The sequence below is a fragment of the Sarcophilus harrisii genome, chromosome 2 (assembly GCF_902635505.1).
Source record: "Sarcophilus harrisii chromosome 2, mSarHar1.11, whole genome shotgun sequence".
NCBI classification, from domain to species: Eukaryota; Metazoa; Chordata; class Mammalia; order Dasyuromorphia; family Dasyuridae; genus Sarcophilus; species Sarcophilus harrisii.
In genome coordinates, this window is record NC_045427.1 from 585,915,889 (window position 1) to 585,931,767 (window position 15,879).

Below are 15,879 nucleotides of genomic sequence, written 5' to 3' on the forward strand. Positions count from 1 at the left end.
CTTGCTATCTCCCATATCTACATGCTTGAACTAATTTTTCCTGGAGTACATTCCCTCTCATTATCCTGAATCTTAAGTTCTCTCAGGTTTACTCAGCTCCCAGTTCCATCATTTCTGATTCCTTTTCTGATTAATCAATAACATTTATTAAACATCTACTATGTGTCAGGAATTATGCTAAATAATTTACAAACATTATTTCAATAGATCCCCACAACAACCTTGGTGCTATTACAATTCCCATTCTGAGGCAAATAGGATTAAATGATTTGCCCAAGCTTAGGCAGCTAGTAAGTGTGTCTGAGACTGGTTTTGAACTTAAAGTTTATAAATACATGAATATACATTATCATACTGTGATGAGTGTAACTGAGGTTGTTATCTCATTTATAGCTGAAGAAATTGAGATAGGCTAAATGGCTTGCCTGGGTTTTAACCTAGGTAAAATTGAAACCCAAGTATCTGATGGCACTATGGTTAAAGTACCAGTTCTAGAATCAGGAAGACTACTCTTTCTGAATTCAAATTGGGCCTCAGACATTTATTAGCAGGGTGACCCTAGATAAATCACTTAACTTTGTTTGCCTCAGTTTCCTCTTCTGTAAAATGAGCTGGAGAAGGAAATGGTAAACATTCTACTAGCTCTGCCAAGAGAACCCCAAATGAGGTCACAAAGTCCCCCACATAGGCCACAGGACTGAACATCTCCACCAACTTGCTTGACTGGAACCCTACATTTTTCCATTACTCAGGGATGATTGAAAGCAGGATTTTTAAAATTTTATTTTTAGGGGTTTTGTGCCTTCCATTTAATTGGTTAGTTGTTTCAGTCATGTCTGTGTGCTTTGCACATAGCAGATACTTTATGTGGATTTATTTTTAATCCTGCAACTTCCCTAAAGTTGTGAATTGTTTCTAGTAGTTTTTCAGTTGATTCTCTAAATATACCATCATATCATCTGCAAAGATGGATAATTTGACCTCCTCATCACCTATCCTTAATTCCTTTAATTTCTTTTTCTTCTCTTATTGCTAAAACTAACATTTCTAATACATTATTGAATAATAATGGTGATGGGGGCAATCTTGTTTGGGGGCAATCTTGTTTCACACCCTGATCTTATTGGGAATGTAATGTTATCCCCGTTACATACGATGCCTGCTGATGATTTTAAATAGATGCTACAGATCATTTTAAGGAAAACTTGACTAATTCCTGTACTCTTTACTGTTTTTAATAGGAATGGATGTTGGATTTTTTCCTGCATCTATCTAGATAATCCTATGATTTCTGTTCGTTTGATTATTGATTAATTGATATATTTATATAATTATAATATATTTTTATATATTCATTAATTGATAAATTAATAAATATATATTTAATATTTATAATAAATTATTTATATAATTATTAGCAAACACTTTAAAAATGATGAATTTAATTTTCATCTTTTGGGCCTCGCGTTCCACCTGTTAAATGAGCGAATTAGTTGAACTCAAAAAGTCCTTTTTAACTCGACGGCTTGTGAATGCAGGTCACAGAAGCGAGGAGGAATTCAATTGTAATGTATCGTAATTGTTTTTTTTTTTTTAAATTAATTTATTTATTTAATAGCCTTTTATTTACAGGTTATATGCATGGGTAACTTTACAGCATTAACAATTGCAAAACCTCTTGTTCCAATTTTTCACCTCTTACCCCCCCACCCCCTCCCCTAGATGGCAGGATGACCAGTAGATGTTAAATATATTAAAATATAAATTAGATGTATCGTAATTGTAACGTAATTAAAAGTATCCCCAGTTTAGCACGGGATCTGATATGGAGTTGGTACTTAATATTTACCAACTGACCGAAGTGTTAAGACTCGTACACCCACTGGGACAACTGAAAAAGGAATTTGTCTCCGGACGATCACACCGCGTCCACGGAGCTGCAGAGAGCTTTGAGGCTAACGGTCCGAGGACCAGAAGTTGCCGAGACCCCAGCGGCGGTGCAGCCGAGGGCCCGGTCAGGGGACAAAGGTTCCGGGGCTGGCTCTTTCCGCCCTGCTGGCGCGGCCTTGGGCAGCCGGCTACCTTTACGGGGCTGTTTGGCCAGCACTCGGGTAGCACGGCCAAAGCTTCGGAGGCTCACGCGTCAGTGCCGGCCCGGCTCCGGGCTAAGGGGCGTGGCCCGCTGCGGCTCTCGGTCATTTGCCAAGCAGTAATTTATGATCAGGGATTTACGGCCTCCTGAAAGAAAACTAGTTCCTGGTGGGGGGGCTCTAATTTGGGGGGAAGTGCTTTCGCTTTCCTTAATGGCGTTCCTCTCCCCGGTCCATCAGGAGCGTACTTTGCACTTCATTAAGGGACAAGGACCCCCCTCCACACCCTCCTAAGGCATTCTTAGCCCGGCCCACACGACTGCTTTTATACCGAGCGGAGGCGCGTGCGGACGCTCTCCGCGGCGTCCTGACGTCACCGCGCACCGACGGCAGACTCTGCGCATCCTCGCACACTCGCCGGTGGCGGCGTGCTGACGCTTGCGTCAGCAAGGAGCGGGGTTGGGGGCACCCGTTTTGAAGTCGACTGCTGGCCGGCGGCTGCTGCTGTTGCTGTTTCTTTTGCTGGTGCTGGTGCTGCCGCGGAACCCCCTCCAGCTCTCTCCCCTCCGCGAGGACCGGCTCGGAGAAGCCTCGGGGCAGATGCGCGAGAGGCCGCCCCGGGGTTCACTTGGTGTTTAGGCTTCTGGCCCCGAGGCCTCGGGCCTTGCTCCCCGCCTCGGGAGCCCCGTGCTAGCGCCTCAGCCGCCACCCCGTTCCCCCTGCGCAACGCCCCGGGAGTCCCGAACCGCCGCTCCCTCCCCTCCCCCTCCCCCACGGCGCCGGGCCGGCCGGCCATGGCCGTCTCCAGGTGAGTATCGCGCGCTCGAGGGGGGGCTGGGCAGGGACGCGTCTTTGGGCCGGGGCGCCGGGATCGGTGCCCACTTCCCGGAGGGCCGGCGCGTGGGAGGGGAGGCGGGCTCCCACGGCCCGGGGCAGAGGTGCCCATTGTCACCTGGCGGAGGCTCCGCGGGGGCCGGGGCTCCCGCCCCAGAATCTTCAGGGCTGGACCACTTTGGCTCGGTCCGGGAGCTCGTTCCTTGTTGGGGAATCAGTTCCTGAGCATGTCAAGAGTCCCTCCAGTCTCTGCTTTTTTAACTGGTTTCCTTTCTGGGTTTTCGCTGTCCTCCTGCCAAACTCTAGGGCTAGCTCCCTTTTTCCCCCTCTCTTACGCATCTGGCTATTAAAAGTACATTCACCTATTCTCAACTCGTGCTACGTCAGACGATTTGGGTGTATACAATAGAAGTATGGAAAACCTCATTCATTTCAGATGAGTTAATACAACCCAGTCTCCCACTGCTTTATGGATAAACTTTTCCTCGTGAGAGGTTTATTTGCTTTTCCTGTCTTACTCCTTTCATTATTGTTAACTCGGTTTTGTCTTCCTTCCTTTAAAAGGCAATTCTTAAACACAGTCATCCTACCCCAAATGCCGGTGTCCTTTCTTTTGTTAGAGCATAAAGCCGACATCACAAAATTTAAATGTTTCAGAAATGCTTGCACTAAGAAGCAGTCAGGCAGTAAAAGGGAAAGTAATAAAGCAATTACAGAAATAAAAAATGGGGTATTCAACCCCTCCCCTTATTCCTTCAACTGGACTTTCCTTAGGTTCCCTTAGATGAGCCACTCCCCCTTATCCTCTAAGCAGCTGTGGCTGGTAACTTTTGATCATTCTGTCCTACATATCCATGCATGTGGATTGATGCCCTATGAGATGATGAAATCGGAGTCCAGCCATTTACTCAAAGGCAAGTTTCAAAGCTGGAAATGGTGTATTCACCATATTCAGCAGAAACTTCTGGCTACTCAGAAAACAAAAATACCTTCCTTGGATTTCCTTAAAATAAAATCACATTTATTGTGTGTTCATTATGTATAATTGGAGAGCCAATCTGTTGTGTAAGAATAGAGATGATCTTATATCTCTGGTATATGTTTAACAGATACTCTTGGATCCTGATGGAGTGAGTAGGGGTATTCTTAAAGTACCAATTGACTATGATGAAAAAGATGTTACTAGGCACAGAATAGTTAATTCAGTGGATAAATAACCACTCAACTGTTTTCTTTCATAGTAATAATTGTTCTTAATAACATTTGTTTTTCTTTTGATAGTTATCCACAAATATGTTCTCTGGGAGCAAGTAGCATTTTCTTTAAAACAGGCCAAGTTTAATATTTATTGAGACATTTTAAAAGAAAGAGTTTTAAATTTTCATAGTTTCAGAGGAAAATTTTTAATAAGCTTCCAAAACTTAGTTTAAATATTTTCCGCTTTAAAACATGTAGACCCAACTCTTCCTATCTCATTCATTTCCTTTAATTTTTTACCTGTCACATAATATTGAAATGTAAATGTAATCTAGCATCTGTTTGATAAAAGATCCATAATGGTGTTTAGAGGGAAATGAGTTGAATCAATTCCTAAGCACAAACTGGGAAATTTTTGATATTGTGGAATGAAGTTTCTTTGGAGCAAGGTGGGTTATGGTGTTGAAGTGACTTAGTTTTACTTTAGAAGATTTAAATGTATTTTATTCAGTCAATTAGCGTAGCACCTACTATGTGCCAGAAACTGTAAAACTCTGTAGAGACAGATAAAAAATGAGGCAGTCCCTGCCTGAAAGGATACAACATTCTCATATATGCAATTCAAAGTATTTTAAAATGAAGACCAAAAAAATTTTTTCCCCAGAAGGTCATTTGTGTATATAGTGTGACACTGGAGCCAGATCTTCAGGGGAGCTATAGATTGTAAGAGAACGATGAAAAGAGGAAAGAATATTTTAGGTAGAGGAGACAGTCTATGGAAAGACATATTGGCCATTTTGGATACTAGGAATAATTCTGTAGGCCAGTTTGACAGGGATGTAGAGTATGAAGGAGTATGTGATGTCAGTCTGAAAAGATAGACTTAAGCTAAAGTTTTAAGTACTGTGAAGTAGAGAAACTGGCATTTTTCCTAGAGCTATTGGGGAGCTACTGAAGCTTCTTAAATAAGACAGGCAGACCCTCAACCTATGCCCTTTATCTGAATGTCTCCCATTTTCTCCAGCAGATTTCCCCCTTTAAATATTCTCATTTTCATGTTCAGTCTCTATTCGTTCCTCCTTTCAAACATGAATGTCATCTCCTTTAGCTGTCATTTCTTTCTTCCCTCTTTCATCCAAAGTCCAGGAAAAACAAATAAATAATAAACTGTTTATAGTTATCTTTACTCTTAGTCTCCTTCCTCTTCTTCACATATTTTCTCACTTCTTCAACTTCTAACATCATTACTCAACTGAAACTAGTTTCTTCACATTTAGGAATGATCTCATAAATGACAGATCTGATGATCTTTTCTCAGTCTTCAACCTTCTTGAATTCTGTAGCATTTGATACTTTTTGATTACCCTTTTCTCTTGGATACTCTCTATGGGTTGTTGTTTTTTGTTTGTTTTGGAAGGGGTCACTACTCTTTCCTACCTTCCTAATCATTTCTTCTCAGTTTTCTTTACTGGACATTCCGTCAATATCATACCTGCTAGCTATGGAGCTTACCCCATAGATCTGTCCTGGGCATCCTCTCCTATTTCACTTGTTGAGTGCATTAGTTCACCTGAGTTTAATTATTATCTGTATAGATGAAAAGGGCATTATATATAAGGCAGCTGGGTGGCACAGAGGTTAGAGTGTAGACCCTAGAGTCTACAGGGATACAGGTCAGAAGACCTGAATTCAGATTTGTCCTCTGCTACTTACTGTGTCATTTTGGGCAAACCATGAAATCTGTTTTTCTTCTTTTGTAAAATGGGGATAATAAAAACACCACCTCCTAGGGTTGTTGTAAGGATAAAATGATGTAATATTTATAAAGTACTTTGCAAATATTAAAATGTGATATAAATCTTTGATATTATTATTATTATGTACATCTAAATCCATTCATAAACTAAATATCCTATTGACATCTTAAACTTAATGTCCAAAACAGAACCCCTTTCTATTTCTTCCTAATGCCACCGCTCTGCTGAACTTTTTCTTTCTTTTATAGGCACTACTGTTCTTTCAAGGACATAACTTAAAAATTATCCTCAACTCTTCATTCTCCTTCACCCCACTTAATTAAGCTGTTGCTAAGTCTTGGTTTCTATAATTACAACATCTCTGTTATCTTTTCACTTTTCTCCATTCACCTCAGTTCATCACTTTTCAGCTGGACTATTCTTTGACCTAGACTGTTGTAGTGATCTAATTGATTGCCCTGCCTCAAGTCTCTTTCCATTCAAGGCCATTGTTTGTTCAACTTCTCAAAGAGAAATCTTCCTAAATGTAGATCCCATCATGTGATTCCTCTTCTAATAAAACTTGGGGAGTTACTATTATCTTCAGGATCAAATATAAAGTTCTGTATTTAATTTTTGAAGCCCTTGGTGACATGACCTCAAAACTACTTTTTCAATCTTATTACTCCTTTTCATACATGTTAATCCAAATGAATCTTTATTTTGTTCCTTGGACGCAGCACTCCATCTCTGCTCTTGTCCTTGTTGTCTCCCAGGACTGATCAAATCTGGTCAAAGGAGATAATAATTGTTTTCAAAAACAGTTCTTAGCACATAGTAGGTGCTGTTTAAATATTTAATCCCTTCTCCCTTTCTTTGTGTTTCCTTTTCCCTTTTCTTTCCCTTTTCCTTCTAGAATATACTCACAGCTCATTTGTAGAATTCTTATATCATTTATAGTATCCTTCACTTCCTAAATGATACATTTCAAACATAAAGCCTTCTTATATCTTCTCAATAGCCTTTTCCTTCTATTTTATATTTATTTCATATATAGTTATTAAAGTTTTATAGGTGTGTATGTTGATTGAGTTTGCATCCTCTGTTGCCCTTGTCCTCCTTTTCCCCCCATGTAGTTGGATGCATGATAAATATTTCTTGATTGTGATATGCTTTAGGTCTATGTATTTGGTAACTGTGAAGAGAATGAATTGGAAAGGGTAGAAACCTTTGTTCAGCATGCTTAACAACTGCTTTCTGAATGAATGCTTGTAAGTTTTGAGACCTAGTGTTCCTCCCTTATACCATACATCATACATATCTCCAGTACTTTATCTAGTTAACTATCTTTAGGCCATCAAAATGTCAAGGTGTGGAAAGTCCTCCATGAGCAAAATGAAATATATTGTATTCTAAGTAATAGCAATAGCTGGGATAACCGGCTGTAAATGACTTTGCTGTTGTCAGTAGTACAATTATCCATATCTACTCTGAAGGACTTAGGATCACAATCCTATCCATAGCCAGAGAAGGAACTGATCGAGTCTGAATATATATTGAAGCGCTCTCTCGGTTTTTATTTTTATTAGGGTAAGAAAATCTAGGTTTTCTTTCACAACTTGACTGTTAATGGAAATTTTTTACAGAATTTCACATATGGTTTCTTAATTGTAGGTGGGAATAAGGGAGAGAACCTAGAACTCAAAAATCTTACAAACAAATGTAAAAAAATTTTTTTGAATGTAACTGGAAAAATTATATATATATATATATATATATGAAACTATATATACTATATATAATTATATATATGAAATTATATATACTATATATACATTTATCTAAATAAAATAAATTTTAAAAATCAAGGTGCTCTAAAAAATTTTTTTTAAAGAATATTATGCCACTTATATGAAAGATCTAGTCCTTTTGGGTTCTAGTTAAATACTGTTCTAATGTCAAGTCTTAGGGTTATCCATGTGATTGGGAGTAGTAGTGTGTGGAGAAGCTGAAGGTGGTAGCACAATTTTCCAATCCTTACTGCAGAATAGTCTGAGACTTGAGACCTAGGCTGGTAGACTACTGGAGTCCTGGAATTTTAAAATTGCAGTAGGATTAACGCTCATCAGGTGCATCACTATAGTGAGAGCCTGTAAGTGGAAGGTTGAGGGAATTGGGACACCTCCAGGCTGCCAAGCAGAGGCAAGTTGTCCCCAATCTGAAACGAGCAGGTCCAAACTTCTGAGCTGATAAGCAATGTTATCTTGTCTAAGAGTGGCACACATTTAGGGTTAGAGTTTAAGATAGGCAGACTCAGTTGCTTTCCTCTCCTTCCCCACTCCCCTCATCCCATTAAAAAAGTTAACTACGTGTGGATGCACTCTGTGAATTATCCATTGCAAAATTTTAATCCCTGACCTTTTTACTACTACTCAGCATGTTTTCTGAGCTGCCTTCCTTCATTGTTTAGTTGGTGCATGCTTAGGGAACACAGACTGATTTTAATATTTAGCTTAAACAAACTGTAAGGAATGTAATATTGTTCATGAAAAACACAATATAATAAGGCCAAGATCAAATATAAATGTGCCCACTGTGCCTATGCTAATTGAGAAGAAGCTACATAGTATTTAAATTTTCTGAAATTAAAGCTATCTAGAAGTGTTTTTTTTTTCATTATGTAGTATCTATATTATCAAAGAAGGAAAATACTAAATTATTAGTGTTTTTCCAAGGATTCTTCTTGCTCTAATGACTTTTATAATTTCCCCATAATTTAGCCACTGTGAAATTTTTCATAGTGTTTTTTCAGTAAATTTTTCTGAGTCTAACTCTCTAATAAATTCCTTGGAAGCAAAAAATTTCACATAAAAATAAAGTAATTTTGCAATATTACTTGCAATTGCAATATTTTAAAATATCAACAATGCATTGGGCAACGATAAACTACATGTAGTCACTTTTCATTTATCTATAAGTGAATGTAGCTCTGTGACCCTTCTCCATCCAAATCTTCTATAGTGAAGTTATGCCTTGGACATTATGAGGTAGAGACAAATTTAGAGGCCAGTGCCAGATTAGAAAAGTGATGAGTGTGTATGTCTGGGCATGAGTTATCTTTTTGATTTTGTTCCAAAACCAAATATAAGTGATTTTTAGATTTTGTCTTTTACTTGCTCTCAAGTGAGAATTGAGTACCATTGCATGGTTTTTTACTCTCTTTAATATGAACTATTTTTGTTTTCTTTTGCATCAGTTTCCTTGTTTTCTCTTTTGGTAGGGATCATATCAGTTTTCTGTGTCTAAGTCCATTTTAACCTTTTGTTCTAATTTTTTTGTGGAGCCACATTGGATATATTAGAATTCTTCTAATTAAGTTTCCCTATATCCAGATATCTACTATATCAAATATGCATATAACTTAACATTATTTTAAAGATGTTGAATAGCTGTATCTGAGACAACAATACTTTCAGAATTTTTGTTTTGTGTCTGCATATATACTTAGGAAAGATTTGCTACCATGATGTTTATGATTTTATTAATTTTTAAAATATCCAAGTATTTAAAAAATTGTATGCTTTTAAGAATATTCTGAATTATCTCAATTGCATTCATGATGACATAGTTGTTCTAGAAACCATTATTTGGGCATATGAAATATTCATGTATTTGGTGAAATTTTGAGAGTGATGTAATTAAAAGCAGAACAGATTTCGGTGGCAACTGAGTGCATCTGTATTTTTATTAGGGTAACTATTGTAGAGAGGTTTAAAAATGCTCTTGAGTTTATCCATGGGTAGTGCTTTTCCTAGGATTACTCTGGTAGTATTTTAGAGAATTATTCCCTTTGAACTGGAGTATTTTTTTTTCCTTCAATGAAGGAAGATTTCCTGGTATTTGAGAGGTTCTAGATGATCCTCTTGTAAAGAGGGTTATTATTAGTAAGAAAGGGTCAAATTTTTGCATAAAAGCAAAGATTATTTTGGATTACTAGACCTACTCTCAACTGAAAGGAAGAAGAGCAGTGTTCATTAAGTGCCTATTATATTCCAGGCTAAGTACTATGTTACTTTACAAATATTATCTCATTTGATCCTCACAAAAACTCCTGAAAGTAGATGTTGTTTTCATTTGCAGAGCTCAAGAATTCTAACCTATCATAGAGCTCAAAATAAGAAGAATGAATTTAAGAGTCTAAGCCTGAAAAGCTTTATCTAGCTACAGCTAGGTGGTGTAGTTGATAGACCACTGGCCCTGAAGTCAGAAGGACCTGTGTTCAAATTCGACCTCAGACTTTTAATAATTCCTAGCTGTGTGACCCTGGGCAAGTCACTCTACTCCAATTGCCTAATGGGGGAAAAAAAAGAAAAGAAATCTATCTGGAGAGAGAGAGGGAAAGGTCCCAGGCATTGTAGAAAAAATTCACCCATGTAAATTGAACTTTTCCTGGATTCCTTTTTCTTATTTGAATTTTAATTCCATTGTGTAGTCTTTTTGTATCTTTGTAGTCTGTGTGTTGTATATATATTGTCATTTGTTTTTGTGACAATTTTCCAGAGAAACACATTGATTCTGAGAATATAAACCAGTTTATAAATTCTTTGAAGTTATGTCTTACCCTTTTATACATGTTGTTTCACCTAGTATAACCATAGGCTGCTTGTGGCCCAATTACCAAAGTACTGGGAGACCTATGTTCAAATACTGTCTCAGATACTTATTAACCATGTAGTCCTGGGTAAGGTTTCCTGCCTCAATTGTAAAATGAAGATAATAGTAGCACCTATCTCGAAAGATTGATGTAAGGATCAAATGAAGTAATATCTGTAAAACAAAATAAAACCATTTAGCACACTGCCTGGAATATAGTAGGCCCTATGTAAATTGTTATTTCCTTTCCTCACTTCTTTGTCACATAATTAGAAACTTATTTGAGTTTTTGGTTGATAAATAGTAATCCAGAACATTTCTTAGTTATGTAAGTGGAGGTGATTTCTCTCTCTGTTTTTGTTCTATGAGTATTTTTTAAAATAATCACAAATTTATACTTATGTCTCAAGTGATACCTATTTTTGATTTGAAGTAGACCAGGTGATGGTTAACCTAGGTGGCCTAGTGCCTGGCCTAAAGTCAGGAAGACTCCTCTTCCTGAGTTAAAATTTGGCTCACACCAGTTGTGAGCCTGAGTTTTCTCATATATAAAATGAACTGGAGAAGGAAATGCAAACCACTCCAATACCTCGCCAAAAAAACAAAAACAAAACAAAACAAAAAAACCCAAATGGGGTCATGAAGAGTCAGAACTAAAAAGAACTGAACAACAGACTAGATGATATTAGCATAATAGAATTCATAACGAGTGAGAAGCAGTCTCATTAAGTGACTTGCCTAAGGTCAACCTTGGTGGATTCAAATTTAGTATTGAGTTCTCTCCCTCTCCCTCACTATCTCTGTCTTTCTCTCTCCCATCATCTTCTTCCCCTTTCCCCTCTCCTTTCTGTCTCTTTCAGTCTCTCCTTTTCCCCCAGAAAATCTGTCATTGAAAGGAAGGTGAGAACTAGAGAGTAGTTAGAAGGATTAATTGAAGATTGTCATTTAAAGTGTGGGCAAAGGTACCTTGCCTGATTTGATGCCAAGGGATAAGAACCAGTTGAGTCATTAGATCAATAAGCCTTTATTAAGCACTAATTAGGCGTCAGATTCTGAGCTAAGTGCTGGAGGAAAAGAAAGAGGCAAAAGACAGTTCCTACCTTCAAGGAGCTCCTACTCTAAAGGTGGGGACCAGAAGCAGACAAATATGTACAAAGAGACTACATTTAGGAGAAATAGAAGTTAAGGAAGAAAGGCACTAAAATTAAGAGGGTTTGGGTAAAGCTTCTTGTAGAAGATAGGATTGTAGTTGAGCCTTCAAAGAAACCAAAAGGTGAAGATAAGAAAGAAAAACATTCCAGGGAATTGGGTCAGCTAGAGAAAATTATCTAGAGCTGAAAGATGGAGTTTCTTGTAGTGTGGGAACTTGTCAGGAGTTTAGTGTCATGGGACTGAAAAGCATATGGTAGGGAATAAGTTGTAAGACAAGGGTCTTCAAACTACGGCCTGTGGGCCAGATGGAGCAGCTGAGGACATTTATCCCCCTCACCCAGGGCTATGAATTTTCTTTATTTAAAGGCCCACAAAACAAAGTTTTTGTTTTTACTATAGTCCTGCCCTCCAACAGTCTGAGGGACAGTGAACTGGCCCCTATTTAAAAAGTTTGAGGATCCTGTAAGGTTATGTGTGATGGGACTCAATTATGAAAGGCTTTGAACACCAGGCAGGATTTGGTATTTGATACTTGGAATATTAGGGTATCACTGGCATTTATTAAATGGAAGGGATGATGTAGTTAGTTGCATTGATGTTTTAGGAAAATCACTTTGGTAGCTGAATAAAAAATGGGAAGAAACTTGAGTCAGGCAACCCCACCAGAAGGCTATTGCAGTAGTCCAGGCATAGTGGAAGGGCCTGTTCTAGGTTGGTGGCAGTTATCAGAGAGAAGATGGCATATTCAACAGATAGGATGTTGGAAAGTGAGGAATTGAGAATGACTAGATTTCAAGTCTGGGGAACTAGGAGGATGGTCCTGCTTTCCTATAGCAAGAGTTATTTATTGGAGGGGAAAGAACAATGAGTTCAGTTTTGGATATCTAAAGGATGGATAAAAGATCTTAAAATGAGAAAGTAACTGAAGGACTAAGGAAGTATAGGGATTTGCTAAAGATGTTAAATAATGCAATTTTATTAATATTTTCCCATACTTCTCCATATATTATGAGTATTATCTATTTTCATGGGTTATATTAAAAAACAAAAATATCTCTTTAAATAGCTTTTTATGAACTGGGCTATCATGTTAGGTATGTGCAGGAATAACATCAGGGTTTTGAGAAGTAGGAAGCATTGAATAAAATTGTATAAATATCATTTACTATTTTAAGTACTTTTGTTTTTTTCATCTTTAGCTTCTCTTATGAACCAAATGGTCTCAGCTTGTGTTCCTACTGCTCAATCTTTCCCTTTCTTCTAGCTCTGGAGAAAAGTGTGATGTAGTGTAGGAGTGCTGGATATATATTCAATTTCTTCCACCAGTGCTTGATTTTGGCAGAATACTTAGCTGTTTTCATTTTTCAGTTTCTTCATTTATAAAGTAAGGATAATACTTTTCACTTTACAAAGTTGAGGTCAGGGTCATAGCATCATAGGATCATAGATGAAGGGTATCATAAGATCATAGATTTAGAGCTGGAAGGGGCCTTGGAGAACATGAGGTTTTATTTAAAGCATTAATTTAACATTTAATCTACCATACTTTGCCTCAAAATATAAAAGGACTTTAGGAGGTGATCTGTGTGGTCTTGTTTCCTTTAAAAAGAAAAGAAGATGAAAAAGAAGCAGCCAGTAGCCATTTTAGAGATCAGAATTTATGCCTTTTTCTGTTGATAAATTTTCATATATCAAGTAGAGATATTCAAGATGACTTTATTGTAAATTCTACTTAAGCATAGCTACTACATCAGTGTAGTCCTCAGTGTGTAGTCCAAAGAATTGTTGGGATCTATGAAACCCTTTCAGAGAGTCTATAAATTCAAAATTATTTTTTATTTCTAATATAGTAAATAGCTATAAATATAACCCATATGAACAAAAACTCTTTAAACAGATCCTCGATAGTTTTTTTTTTTTTAACAACATGAAGATACTGAGAACAAAGGTTTGAGAACCATTGTACTACATCGTTTAAATAATTAAAGGCAGCAAAAGACTTTAGTTGTGAAAATTTGGAAGACATGTCACTTGAATCTGATTTTATTCCTTTTCTTTACTACACGTCTTTTCTTCTGCCCTCCAAACAAACAATATCTAGAGCAGCTTGGAGAGTTGTATATAATTGGAGGAGAAAAGCAATCACACTCCTTTTTCTGGATGCTGGTGGTGGGTGTGTTTATGGGCTTTTTGTTAAAGGGCTTTTTGGCAGAACTGTTTCCTTTTTTCCTGTTCTACTTTTTCTCTAACTCATGGTCCTGGTGCAAAAACTGATGGATGAAAGGAGTAAAGGATAGGAGAAGTTAAGTGCAGGTGTTTTAAGTAGTTGAATTAGACTTTGAAATATGAAGCATTGAAAAAACAAGGACTTCTGCATTCAACCTCACTGTCAGAGGTATTGTATTCCATATTTATATTATGATGCAGATTTTACATTAAAAACAAAGCCTCAATAAGAGACTGAAAATTAGAGCTGCTAAATTATTTAGGTTGATGGAAAGAAAAATCAAGAGTACCCTTTGAATGTTTTAATTTAATCAAAAAATTTTAAATTTATTTTTGATGCATTCTTTTCGGTATCTTGTACTATAATAGTCAATTTTTTTGTGTGTAAACATATTGTGATATCTTATGTTGCTGACCTCACTAAAATTATCTACTTATGTGTATTTTAAACATAATGCCTATCTAAAGATGGCATTATTATTTTTTTGTATCTAAAGATGGCATTGTTTTTATTGATGTATTTTCAGGGACCAGCTATTTGTAAATTTTACCTTTTTTGTGTTCTATTTCCTTATGGATCCTTCCTTTTTCTTAGAAACCCTTTATTGCTTAAAAAGAAGCATAGTTGACTGTGTGTGCCTTGTATTTAGTAATAACTGGTCAAATTTATTGAATGAGTGTATGTTTGCTATTTAATATTTTTAACTCTGCAAAAGAAACAAAAAACCAAGATTGACTTTTGGCTAAGGCTCAAATTTGGGAATTTGCTTCCTTTCTTCCCTTTTTTCTTTTGAAGTATTTGAAGTATCTTGTATGGGTTAGTCCTGCCACTTATCTTTATGTATTTATCCAGTAATGCTTAACAACCACTCATTGCCCATCCAACTTATTAAATTCTACAGTCTAGTCTATTAATATATTGTGTGCAAAGTACTGTGCTTGGTGGCTAGAAGACTGGGAGACAAAATAAATAAAATCAGGTGCTGCCTTCATGCAGTTTACTGTCAGAGATGGGAAATGGGATAGGATTTAAACATACAAATGCAATTAGAAATATATACTATATTTGTATATAGAATTAGAAATATATACTATATTTGCATAATATAGTTATATAATACCATACAGCAAAAACATACTAAAGTGAAGTCAAACATAATGTCATAGTAGAAGTATAGAATACTTTGAAAGGTCATGAAAAGGAAAGATAGTTTTCCTCTGGGAATTTGGAAAAATTGTGGAAGAAATAACATTTGAACGGGGCTTTGGGGTGTGTAGAATTTCAAGAGTCAGGATTAAGGAGGAGGGTATTCAAGTAAATAGTTATTGAGTTAGGAAACTACTGTATGGTGTACAAGGCATATGGAACACAGTCTAATTTGATTAGACTCAATATATCATCTTTTTATCCTAGCATTCTGAAAGTAGAGATGTACTAGATTGGAAAGGGCTTTGAATATTGGAGCAAAGATTTTATTTGGCGGGGGCGGGGGGGGCAGATAAAAGACTTTGGATGATTTTGAGCACAGGAAATATTAGAACTATGTATAAGGGACGGAAGATTAATTGGACATTAGTGGATTCCTGCCCTAGAAATTGGAGGCAGGACTTAAAGAGTATGGTTGGAAGACAGGTTTGACCTGGGATTATATCTGCATAGGAGGTGATGGTTGAAGCCATGGTTGTAGGTGAAATTTTTGAAACAGATAACAGCTGAGAAATTAAAGCCAAAAACAGAAACTTGAAGAATACTATTTTGAGGATACCACCATCTTCTTAGGCACTTAGGATTGCAATATATATGTCCTTCTCAACTCCTTACTCTCTTTTAACCCACTATATCCAATTTGTCAAGAACTATCACTTCTATCTTCATGACATCTTATATCTACTTCTTCCTCCTCTTCTAAGATACTGTCATCACTTTCATATAAGCCTTTATTAGCTCATGCTTGAACTATTGAAATACCCTTTTGATTGGTCTCTCTATA

General features: G+C 37.0%; 1 protein-coding gene across 3 annotated transcripts in view; it reads left to right on the forward strand.

Annotated features, from left to right (window-relative positions):
- The first annotated feature begins 2,463 nt into the window (after positions 1 to 2,463).
- BTAF1 (B-TFIID TATA-box binding protein associated factor 1) overlaps positions 2,464 to 15,879 on the forward strand; it is a 109,921-nt gene continuing 96,505 nt past the window's right edge. For 2 of the 3 annotated variants that reach the window (XM_031956039.1, XM_031956040.1), the window contains exon 1: positions 2,484 to 2,898. In XM_031956039.1, coding sequence (XP_031811899.1) covers positions 2,885 to 2,898 — 14 coding nt within the window. In that variant the 5' untranslated portion in view covers positions 2,484 to 2,884. Of the gene's footprint in view, positions 2,899 to 15,879 lie in introns of all 3 variants that reach the window. The other variant, XM_031956041.1, reaches the window with a different exon arrangement.